Here is a 12,841-nt window from a genome sequence, read left to right as displayed (position 1 = left end):
GGTTATAATTAACAAGAGTTGCATTACGGATATCGCTCCTTGCAAACCGAAACTCGATTTACGTACGAAATGCAGCTCCAGATTTGCACAGCTCGACTTCAAGATGTAAATAAGCATTTCGTTTCGTTCCTTTTCTTTTCTTTTCTCTTTTCCTTTTCTATTCTTTATTCCCATCTGACGCGTATTTAAAAAGCTTTTCAGCCTCGTTGGAGCCTGCAGACCCATTCGCGAATTATCGCCCCATCTGACTGACAAACAGCGATACCTTTCGCAATTATCCTTCGTATACGGTTCTATAAAATTAACGAAGTTCATCGTACTCTTCTGCTGGCATATTCACGATCGGCGGATAGGTTTTCTCCAGCGAATTATTTTTACGTTACGGTGGGAGAGGAAACACGAAATAACGGTAAGCGATTACAATGAGACCCAGTGATGAGTTCAAGAGAAAACGGACGCTCTGACAGTTAGCTCGCGTTTTAATTGGCAACCGTAATGAAATCTAACGCGTGAGCACCGAATTCTAGAAGCGTTCAACTCTGGATCCTCGTTACGCCATGCAATCGTTAATTATCTTTGACAGTCGGCTATATTCGATGACCCGCTGATACTTCGTCCCGCGCAACCCTTTCCAGAGACAGTCTCTCCGCGTCAAAGTTACTCTCTCGAAACCGGTTAACGCTCGTTGGTACGATGTTATTCTAGAGGCGGTAGATTCGAGGAGAAACGATTCCAGCGAGCAACAAGCCCCGACGAAGAAAAAGGGAAACCTGTGAAAGTGTAAAGCGAGCGAACGACGAATTAACGGCGTTTGGGAAAACGTGCTTTTTAATTAATCGCGGAATTAACGAGTTTTCCGAGGAGCCGATGGGACCGCGACGCGCGACCCTTAATTGCAAATCGGAAGAAAATCGCGCGCCACCGAAAGAAGGAAAGAGCCAAGTTCGCGAACGTTGAGCAAAAAGGGAAAAGTGGTAGCGAGTTTCGAGGATAGCCACGCGTCGGGAGGACAATCGAACGAAAATAATCGCGAAACCGTGCCAAGGCACGATGCTGGCGTGCGTTTATCCGGCGGAGAACTTCAAGTCGAAAGCCGTGACGGTGAAGCTCCGGCACGGCCGATCCAAGAGAAAACCGAAGCTGCTGTCCGTGAAGGAGAAACCGGCAGACGGCAAGCAGCCGGAATGCGACAACACCCCTAAGCTCGAGAACGAGGTAAGCTCTCGCTTCGTATTCCAACCCCTTGCTGCCATCGACCACGAGCTATTACCGACTACACTTCTCTTTTCCTACCTACTTTCATCCTCTCTGATTCTCTATTTGTTACGTGCGAGTTTCTTCCCGTTCCGCCGTTATCTTAGAAAGACATCACAGCCACGAGAAACTTCAATTATCGGTTTTATTGTTATTTTATCGCTGTGCAACCTGGACAGTGTATTCTTGACTTTTACGAAGACAAGGCCAGGAAGAAAAGGAAGAAAGTAACGGAAGGTAATTTCATGGAGAGATAGATCTCGTTAAACCTGCACGATCCTCCATCGGGATCGTTATCTCTGTCGCCACTGTCCCGCGGAATTTTTTCCCATTTTACGTGCTCGCCGTCCTCCATCCAATAAATAAATCAGCCATTTATCTCGGACGGAGGACGTTCATTACTTCCTCGCGATAAAACGTGGCCGCGCTCAGAGAAGGCGGGCCAAGAAGAGGGAACGCGTCATAGTTCACAGGGACTACATCGGTTGGTTGATCGAATAAATAATAGTTACGGCCACTTAAACCTGCGCGAGATAACTTTGTAAGGCGGAGGCAGCTGGGATTATTTCGATGAAATTCCCTTGTTATTTATGCGTTCTCACCGGCAAAATGTCTCTTCGTCGGTGAATTTCCTTAATTACCATCCCGCTCATCCCAGTACCGTGTGCCGCTTCGTACCACAGTATCTGACCGCTTATCACCGATGTTTATTTAGCCGTGTTTACCAAAATTATTACAAATTTCCTATCTCGAGATCTACGTACGTGAATCAGTACGATGATAGATAAACGCTGTGTAGGGTAAGGAGACGCCATTCAATTGGATACTGATCTTCCTGTATTGGTAATTATTGTCGCTGGTGATTGCACTTTGATGATTCCCACGCAACGATCGCCATATGTACACCTGGGGATCGTAACGACATGCGTGGTCCGTTTCCGCGAACGGGGTGCTACTCGTCGCGTCGCTCTCGAGCGCGAAGAAAAAAAAAGAAAAAGAGAACGAAACGTTCGAACGTAAAGGCAAAGATAATTCCTTTCGATCGTACGAATGCCAATAGTCGAAATCCTACAGAATCGTCCGGGTTCTCGAGAAGCATCCCGCTAAAGTTCTCAACGAGAAGCTGTTGATAAAGTCGCGCATCGTTCCATCGCGTCCGCGTTCCACGCGATTCAATCGCGCGTTCGTTTGCCGACCGTTACGGACAAATGCTTTCGAAAAAGTTACAGTATAGTCGTTGGGAATGTCGCGTTGCGCGATAATCGTCGAGGATTGTCCGTTGGCTCGATTTTCTCTCCAATACCTCTTGCCTCCCCCTGCTCTTCTCTTTTTAAATGCCACTGTTCCATTTCTCGCGGCTCGTTCGTTTGCTCTCCAAACGAAAACGGCGCGGTTTGCACTAAAAATTCGACGTTTAAACGGCTACCCGAACGAGTCTATAGTCGTTGCGAAAATTTCACTTTAAAGAACGTTCCGGAATAAACAACGCGCCAGATATTCTTCTTCGTTCTCGACTTTATTCGACGGTGGCAGAGGCAGCTGCCGCCGTTCCTCGTACACAAGGCGAATTTACTCCTTGGAAGCCGGAGCTTCGTCTGGAAATAGGGCAATTCGTTCGGTTCGGAGGATTTTCCCGGTAAACGATTCGCGACGGCAGAATTTCCGAGCCACCCGTTAGACCGTGATTGCCGGACTCGCGTTTAACCCCGACCTCCGGCCGAAATGAGAAAGGTCAATATGCCGCTCATTTGAAGAGGCTTAGCTCTGGTAATGCTCGACCGGTTTCGTTGCTGGCCATGTTTTTACTGGAAACCCTTGATGGATGCCCACGCCGGACTGAAACCACTCCTTTGGTCGCTGATTCTCTTTATTCCCAGATTCTCGCCGAGAAGCAATCAGACCGTTCACCAGAATTTGGATAACGAGAATATCACGCTATATTTACACCCGCTTATCTCACGCTCTGTTATCAGTGATCGTGTCAGATAGAAAGCGACAATTCGGCGCCCTACGCGTTCAAAACACTTAGCGCCATACTTCTTCTATCAATTAATCCTAAAGTTAATCCACTCCATGTATCATTTATCTCGTAATTCGTGTTTCTGTCACATATACAAATTATGTTTACGTTAGTCTTATACTCTCAGGTTATTCATCTTTGTGTTTATTTCTATTCAAGTACATTTCACCGACCAAACGTATAAATAAACGATTAGAGAAGCAACAAGGTAGAGACAGGCAGAACGTTATCTCCGTGGAACCTATTATTACTATTTATCTTATTTACGAGCGCACCTGCCTAATCTTTGTGGCCATTAACGATTAATAAGACGCATAACGAGAATGTACAAAAAACGAATACATTTTGAGCATACATGGTATACAGTACGATTACAACAGTAGTACAGTGAAATTAACTTCAACTCGAATTAATATGATATAGCGTATGTTAGAAGCAAGTCCTTAGCTTGCAATATCGTAACTGACGATGCAAATTAATATCTTTGATAAAGCAAAGAAAATCCTCACGATGCTTTTTACGATTTAGACGCGTCTGAATTTCGTTTGGGAGGGTAAGTGTAATTTCTTTTATTAGAAAAAGTTGCTACAATTTGGAAGACGATCTGCGGACAGAACGCAGTTACAGTGATTGCTCTTACACGGCTCATTTTTAGCTGCAAGATGACAGTGTTGTCAGTTCAACGTGCCTTCGTGGAATGTAATATCGAGCGCCGTTGAAACATTTGAAATCGTCGCACGCGAGAATCGAGCGAATCCATTCTCGCAAAGAGGCAATTCGACCGAATATTATTTGCAAACAGAATATCCAAAGATCGCGACTTGCTGTTTGTCGTTCATAAAGCTGCCTTTGAGGAATACGTCAGATAGAAACGGCGAATGATATCGAGAATTCCGTGGGACGTGTCTGTACGACGCTGTCTCGTTTCGAATGGAGGAAGGATCGGTCGGAGCTTCTACCGTCTAGAGTGCTACGAGTCTCCGAAAATTATACGTAAGTGTCTTCCTTCCTTGCTTCGAGGCTGCCTGTTCAATGTCCTATCGCAGAAGACGCAATCTGCTCAAAGTGGAATCTCGCGAACAGGCTGGAACAACGAGCCTTGAAACGCCGCTGGGTCAGAATAATCGAGCGCTGTAAAAAGATTAACGAGGCCCCGCTGGTGTATAAAAATACGATTTTTTAACCGAAACACCAAGAAGAAAGAGAAAAATGGGAAACTATGTGCCACGAAGCGCAACGAGTTCGAAAATATTCGACGCGGATCCACGCGGTTTGTACAGAGATAGAATTTTCATGTTCGGAGGCGTGTAGACCGATAGAGAGAGTGAAATCTCTTCGCCTAGAACGATTGGATAGCGTGGCAGATAGAAGGTCGTTTCGAAGGAAAATCGTCGAACGTGGAACGAAACGAGACGAAAGAAAAAATCTCCTTCGAAGATAAATGCGCCGTTGGAAAGCGGCGTTAACGAAGATAACGAGAGTTGAACAGATGGAAAACGTTCGTCTCGAAAGATCCGTTCGCACAGCTGTTTGGTTATCAACCGCATTGATTTTGCACAACGCAAATGGTAGGCGTGAAGATACAATTTGCTTTTGAAAATCGCGTATGTCCGTGATCGAATCGATTCGTTTTCATTTGCAAAATAGAAAGCGTGAATTACCCGTTCATGGCGATAATGAAAATTAAGTTGTTCGTAACTGAAAGGAAAATGGGGCTGATGAGCCGTGCGATCGAGCCATTAATAGTCGAGGACTCGCTTTTACTTCTAAATAACTGCATGACTGGCAGAGTTATAGAACATCCGGTCACGTCTTCGAAACTCAGTTAAACCTCGTCTAACAAAGGTATTCGCCGGCCTGAACATAATAAAATATTCTTTCGTCCATGGAGAAAATCACTCGCAGCGAGCCAGCGTCGTTAAATCGCCTGCAAAGGATGCCGAAATGAGCAAATTCAGCGAAATTTCTGTACACTTGAAACACAATGCGGCCGACGAGATAGCTCGGAGGTGTTCCTTTCCGAGCGTACAGGATAATAACAGGGCAGTCGCATCGCGTGTCCCTTCGAATCGCACTTGTTCGAGCTTCACGCGCGAAAAACGCGGCACGCTCGGAGGCATGCCAGCTCCTTCGCAAGGAATTCTTTTCCCTGGATCAGTGACCGCGGTTCTGTCTATTTACGAGCCGACGGTGCCGTTGAAACGCGGGAAAAATTTGTGGCTTTCGAAGCGAAAATCCCTCGCTCGCAGCTGCACCGGGGGTGTTTGATATTTATTCACCATCCTGCTACCTTATCGCGCGATTTATTGCCCACTGCAGCCTCCATTCCGATATTTTTTCTTCCTCGATAGCGGTTCCAGCGAATAAGTAGACCGCTGTAAATTAGATGTTTTCCAAAAAGAGGTAAGACAAACGTTCGTTTTATATCAATATGGAGGCAGGATCTCGGAGATTCGACGATCAAGTCGATCGTGATAGAGTTTGAAGGAGAGTAAGCAGGTCTAAGAACGGGCGGCGGATAACTTTCGTGGTTATCAAAGTGCAAAGTAATCGAATTCGGATTAACGGAGGGTATCGTCGGGACAGCGGCATCGAGAAAATTGAATTGTCGGTTAACGAGCGGAGAAGTTTCCTCGATTTTCCGTTCGCCGGTGATCCTTTGCATTAAAGATTACTCCTAACTTGAACTAGAGAGGAAAGGAGAAGCCTCCATCCGCCATTTTCACCAAGGACTAAGCTAATAAAGGGGAGGAACACGAGGTGGAACGACGAGTAACGCCTCGATCGCACCACGACGTCGATCAATTCCACTGCTAATAACCGGCTTCTCTGGAGTTAATGATGTCACGATGAACGTGTGGTGAAACAAAAGCCCACGTAACCTCCAGCCTTTCCTTATTTAACAACGATTCTCGATGAATTTGACTATCGGGAATGAAGCTTATTGATATTATATTTCAGCGTTAGGTGAGCGCGACCGTTTCGATTAGATCAACATTCTCTGTGGAGAAATCGGATGATGTTCAATGATGCGATAAGGGAGCACGATAAAAGAGGACTTTAATAAGGATTATAAATCGTACAGCTGCTGCGGCGTGGGAGGTTCGAAATCGGTCGTTTCGGGAATTAATGCTCGTAGCAACCTACGTAATAGATATTAATACGCTGGCAGATGATAAACAGAGAATTAGAGAAGATATTGATTTCGACTAAACAGCGTTAAAAGGAACTCGCGCTCTTGGATATAATCTGGGTTAGTCCGACATCGCGCTCCACTTTCGCCTCAATTCGCTCGATCTATCGACGAACTTTTATTTGACTGACCGGCCAATCGTTCGTTAAGGAGAACGCATCGAGAGAAATTGAAATTCGAATGGAACGGTGCGCGTGCAATCTGATTCTGTAGAATTGGGAGAAGTTTAATTGCGACATTGTGGCTTCGCTACTTGAACGAACGAAACGGAACGAAGGCATAACTGCGACGGGGACTTCGTACAGATGGTAAATGGAATTTTAGTTATCCCGGTGATTTTCGTTATTCCAATTATCTTCCACGATATTAAAAAAAAAAGAAAAAAAAGAAATTACCACGTTGAATCATTTTCTTGCCTATTCGGTCATAATTGTACGGATTTACGGGCAAACAGAAATCGCGAGTCGAAGAGCTCGCGAGATCCGTCACTGGGAAATGCAGCGAACGCGATACGCGAGAATCAGCGACAGACACGTTCAGCTGCTTTTCGTTGACGTACGAAGGTTACCGGGAGTCCTTGTCGCTGTGGAATTCGAAGGGCCAGGTCGACCTTGGGATTCTACTTGGTATCGGCGGCCGGTCCTTTCCAGATGGTACACGAGGTCAAGCAAAAAGAACCGCGAACGCTCCTCCAGTCCGGACCTACCACTCTTCTTCTCGCTTTTTCTTTTCTCCGCCACGTTACGCCTCTCCTCGGACACCGGCCCCCTTCCGTTTTTCCATTTGTTTCTGCTACCCGCGAAATCGCGTAATCCTCCCGGTTTCTCCTCCTCTCGTTCGTCTTTCTCCTCGTCCTCGTCTTCCTCCACGGGTTCTTCTTCTTCTCTTTCTACCTCCTCTTCGTTGCACTCTGACTCGCCGTTGCGAAATGGCAGCCTGACATTTAGACCGTTCGGCCTCCCGTGACATCCAATGAGATTTTATTGTGCAACCTCGAGTATCGTTGCCTTTAATCGAGATGAATTTCAAACCAAAGGCGGTACGTTAAATTTGGCGAATCTGGTATCAGCGTCATTTGTATTTATAGAGGCGAGAAACCTTACAAGCTGTGGTTAAAGAATAAAGTTCCTCGCAATCAATGGACTTTCTATCTCAGTCACTGGTTTCTAGATTGGCCCTTGACTTTCTGATTACGAGATACCATTCCGGAGGAACATTTACAAACAACTAAATTTTAAGTTAATTCGATGTTTTCCACAATTGTCCGAAGAAAATCCCAGTATAGAGAAGAAAATGCAGGACTAGTTTCACCTTCTCTGCTGCAGATATTTGTAACCGCTTTTCCTCATGTACTCTTAATCCTGTTTCAGTTACCAGTGGGCGGGGGTGGTGCTGTGCTGGTGCTCAGCGAGCTTGAAAGCATGGCAGCCAGGCAACAGCGGGAAATTGCCCAGCAAAGGCGCCTCCTGGAGCAGAGAGAGGCCCGTCTAGCCGTGCTTCGAGGCGCACAGGTGAGAGAGAACCACTTCTTCCAACCTAAATACGGAAATCGTTCTGGAAATTGCTCGACAAAGCTCCAGTAATATTCCCTCGGTCTTGGCCGGCTCCCGATGCGTTCACCTTCCGCTCGTCGATGAGCCCGGCTTCCGGTTGCGACTCAACCTCACCGCTCAAACACACCGTCGTCTTTTCGTTTTCGTCTCTGTATCCCCCTATCTTCAACATTTTTCTACGCGCGATTGAATTCAAATATAAAATTCGTAAAAGACGAAACAGATGGATGACGGTAGCCTGGAAGATTCGTAAAATTTTATCGACTAAAATTAGGATGCAGTCGTGTTTAGCGTCTCAACTACGGGTAAATAAAGCATCCTTGAGATAAAAAAAAAAATAGAAAGAAATAAAAGGAATCATTTGGTCATTCTGAAAGTTTACGACGTTTTCAAAACCGGCAACTTCTAGAAAGATACAAAAATAGCGAACGAACGTGGCCAGACAAGATCTCGATTCTGTAAAAATACATTACCTTTGAATTTTGCTAAAATTTGGCTACGAAGTTTTCGAAAAACCTATTACTTAGAAATATTTATAAAATGACGAGATAAATACGTTCTTTAGATATAGAGAATAGAGTGGTAATTTTCTCGGTTATGTCCGACGTTAACCAATTACCTTAAAGGTAGTCGCGGAAGTACTGCCGAGTCGGATCCAAAGTAACTAACTAAAAGAACACCGTGTTCAACGTCACTGTTCTTCCCGTTCGGCAGGATTCGATGTTTAGCTGTTTACAGCTGGTGAACGACGATAAAACGGATCGTAAAGAACCTTCGTTTCCCGTGATATAAAATCTTGGAATGATCCTGCGACTTTCATCGGCTGCTGCTAGTCCCCGCTGGTCTCGCGACGACCAGGGACTCTTCCGTGGGCCAGCCAAGCATCCGCGTCATGAATAATTCAAAGTAATAATAGGCTGGCAAACAATTTATGCCTATTATCGACGAAATAACTGTCCATTCTGTTCGGCCTCGTCATCTCGAAGACGATCGAGCCGTCTCCAGCTCGTTGCCCACCAGCGTCGAGCGGTTTCCTCGCGATTCCGCGCGATTCATGCGCCACTCGCCACCGGAAGATCTATCACGCGCACCGTAATAAAGCATAATCACCGCGCGAAGCACCAGGGAGCTTCGTAATTCTCGATTAGGAGGTAAACGCGTTTTGTCCTCGGCCGTCCACCTCTCACGGCTATTGTAACCGCTCTCGCATGGAATCTCGCTGCGATGCTGCGCGCTTTACGACGCTCAGGTGGATTTCGTGGATGAGAAATATTCAACGTGGTGGCGTTATGATTGAACTTAATGTTTATTAAAGCTAATGCGACGATAATGAAGATACGAACAGACCACGCGTGCATCGTGGCTGCAGAAATTCAACGCGACGCGAGTAGACAGACTTGCGGGCAGAGGACGCTGCGTTTTGAATATTTTTGGACACCGGATTGGTACGAGTATTGTTTCTAATATAGTATAGCTACCTTCTAGAGGTTTCAGAGGTCGCCAAAGCCGAAAATGTGGGCCATTTTTTCATAGAAATAAGTCGCAAAAAATTTCGGTCAACCTGTTGGTGCGTGACGTCCTCGTGGATTTTAACGACATCTTTTTTGAAATTTCATACTCTTAAATTACTGTACAGCTTGCTCTTTATGCGTTTGAACCGCGAGTAATGGATTAGGTTTGGGTTATTTTTTATATTCCAGTCTTACGCGGGTTTCTATGGTTAAGACTCTCGTCGATCAAATATTTATAATAGCTCATATGTATAATATGTATAATAGCTCAAAACCGTTTATTTTCGTGAGAAAGGAAGTTCGTTTTAGACTTCAGCGACCTAAAATACCCCGGAAAAGACGTATTCGGGTCAGAAATTGTGCAGTCCGTATACTATACTTTATCCTGAATAACTGACGTGCTGACATCATCTATTACATCACCAATGACGCATAAAACGACGCGCGTGCAATTTGTGCGTGCAGAAGATGCCTGCTGCGACAGAACGCGTCATCGGAAGTCACGGCTCCTCCGCACACCATGACAAGGATTTTCATACCGTTGCTGGATTCCTCGCTGACGTCGTCAGGGATTACGCCAGTATATCTTCTGCGATGGCCACCGTATTTTTCCTTCCCTTCCATCTAGTTGATTCAGGGTATCGTAACGGTTCATACGCGTCACGAGGCTCGCGATTCGAGTAGCTCGAAGGGAATAATTTCTGGAGCTGAAAAATACCGAAGAACACCTGCTCTGGTCGAGTAAATAATTAGCAGGTTTCTATCGTTCGAAAGGCGCAATAGCGAGCAAAGGGCAACCGGCAATTACATCCATCCTTACAGCATTGTCAGTCTCCTCGAAAATGCCTAGCTAAACAGCCGGTTGTCCTCGCGCGAGATTCGATGGTAATTCGCGTGAAAGAAATCCGAAGGCCAGATGTTCCTCCGGGAATGCCAGCGATTCGTCGTTGATGAATTCGCGATCGTGCGAACGTCTTTCGCGTGGATCGAAATCGGACGCGGTTGATTCGAGAACGAAGAAGACAAGATGCAGTAGAAGTTGGTAGATGTACCTACCGTTAGTCTGGCATTGATAGCCATGACCTTGACCCTGTGTACGAAGAATCCGACTACAGACGTTTGAAGCGAAGAAACGCGAGAAATCGATAGAGCTCGGCGATTATGTCGCAAAATGACGCGTCATGTAACGAAGACGTTACTCAGTTTCTATACTACGATTCCTCGATTCGTTTTCATCGCAACACAATTGCGAATCACTCTGTGTAGAATAAACCGCGTTCTCCTTTTGTCGTTATTATTCGTCGGGGACTATCGATAATTTACAACTACAACGGACACGCGATAATTTTAAATACAATAGAACAAGGTCTGTCAACGTCGGTCGATGGAACAATGGCGCGAAATAGCGGTATCGAAGAAGCCGCTATAGGGATGGAGGCGTTCAAATCACCGATAGAACTCGATCCGCTTAGCGCGCGATTTTAATCAAGCCGCGTCCTCTCGACTCCCTTGCAGTCTCTCGCGAGTTGGTTAAGCGCGTAGCACGCTGAATTCTTCGTCGAGGGCGACGGTTCCTTGTCTCGTGTGCTTAGCACTCGACGGCCGTGTAACGAGCTCCTTCTTCTACGATATTAACGAGATTAAGAGCCTCTACTGCGCTCCGCATCCACTTCGTGTCGTTAGCTGGCGTCGGTCTAATCTTCCAACCGTTACTCTCAACAACGAGCCCTGACACTTTGTTAGATCGCGTGCAAAAGTCTCGAAAAATATCAAAGCTAGAGAGAAGACTGGCAGGATGGCACAGCTCGGTCCGCTGATTGAAGTATACAATTACGATTAACGACGCGACTATCTCAGCCAATAACACGCTATTGCCGAAAACACGTACTACAAGACAAATCTACGTTTTTATGAACGCAACTAAAAATTGAATCTAAGCAGAGGTCTGTTTCGCCTGGATACCAAATATTTAATATTACGTATTCAAATTACTGTACTTTGAACGTTCTATTTATATGCATGGCGTTTCGTAAGACGATTCGCTTCAGCAATGGCCAGGAGACCCGAAAACGAAAAGCATTCATACGAACGTCTGACCTATCTGATCTTCTTTCCAAGTTATGACCACTTCTGTGTTATCATAATCCGCGACAGCTTATCTTCATAGAAAGTGCTCGAAGTGATCACCCTTGGATTGTCTGCTTCCAGTCGTCGCGTCAAAGAATCTCGCAATCTCTCCAGAATTCCAGGTGGATGTCGAATAATACAGACCGAGGATAACCATTTCGAGCACGTTCTACGAGGCTAAGTTGTCGCGGATTTTCGTAACGCAAAAGTAGCTATAACTTTGAAATATGGTCAAATAGGATACCTGTTCGTACGAACTCTTTTCATTATTTTCGTATCCTCTGTTCACTCCTAATGCGGGGCTCACGTGTTATGAAACGTCCTGTATTTTCGAATACTACGCGCATTCTGTCCATTTTTGTTAAATCTTCCATAAGCAGTTGAAAGTCCGCGGTCCAGCAACTAATCGGGCCAGCGTTCCTTTCAAGTATGTACACAGTACCAAAGAAGCATGGCGGAAGTTGGCAGCTCTTTCAACGATTTCTTGTCTCCCATTTCTCCCGTTTCCACCCTCTAATACGAAGAGCTCATCAGTCATGCCGATAAAATCGAGCCGAAAAATCCCACGATACACATCGAGCCTCGTGTCACTTGCAACGCGCCAGCTTTACGAATGATTCGAAGTAATACCGGGTAGACGGCGACAGGACTCAGCCAGGATTTTCTAGGACTTGAAAGCCTTAATCCTCGGCGTCATGGCTCTATTCCTGGGACGAGACGAGACGAGCTCGATACCAAAGATAGTGTGGGTCGCGGATCCCTCCATCCGGTATCGCTTTAACATTGACGGGCGAGCTGCTTTTGCTCGTAAGCTCGGGGACTTTTTAACGGTTGACAATACGCGCCATAGAACGTTCTAGTACTAGTAGCAAGCATCCAGGCGAATTTTACTTTCTACGCGGAAAGGTTGACGGTAATTTTAGTGGACGATTCTCTGGGGGATTACCGGACTCTGGCCCGAGCGCGTCTGCTAAATTCCACGTGGATTTTAGAGGCGATTTCCGGAGAAGACTCGGTGTCCGTTTTCTCTGGACGATCGTAACGTAGAAGGGGGTGATCGTCCCATCGGTGGAGGGTCCGAATTCGTCGCTGGTTAAGCTCGTCGGAGGCAGCTCGTTTCGCCGGATTTGGTCGTTTCGCAAGCGATATTAATAAAAAAAGCAAGGTAAACGAGCGAGCTGCT

General features: G+C 45.9%; 1 protein-coding gene across 6 annotated transcripts in view; it reads left to right on the top strand.

The window, feature by feature from the left end:
* Window positions 1-12,841, top strand: part of LOC126927606 (putative uncharacterized protein DDB_G0271606) — a 105,866-nt gene that overhangs the window by 68,993 nt on the left and 24,032 nt on the right. For 4 of the 6 annotated variants that reach the window (XM_050743679.1, XM_050743662.1, XM_050743661.1 and 1 more), the window contains one exon: window positions 7,838-7,978. In XM_050743679.1, coding sequence (XP_050599636.1) covers window positions 7,838-7,978 — 141 coding nt within the window. Of the gene's footprint in view, window positions 1-705; window positions 1,216-7,837; window positions 7,979-12,841 lie in introns of all 6 variants that reach the window. The other 2 variants (XM_050743676.1, XM_050743668.1) reach the window with 1 other exon arrangement.

Source organism: Bombus affinis, chromosome 2 (assembly GCF_024516045.1).
Source record: "Bombus affinis isolate iyBomAffi1 chromosome 2, iyBomAffi1.2, whole genome shotgun sequence".
Taxonomy (NCBI): Eukaryota; Metazoa; Arthropoda; class Insecta; order Hymenoptera; family Apidae; genus Bombus; species Bombus affinis.
This window is presented reverse-complemented; position numbering and strand designations above follow the sequence as displayed.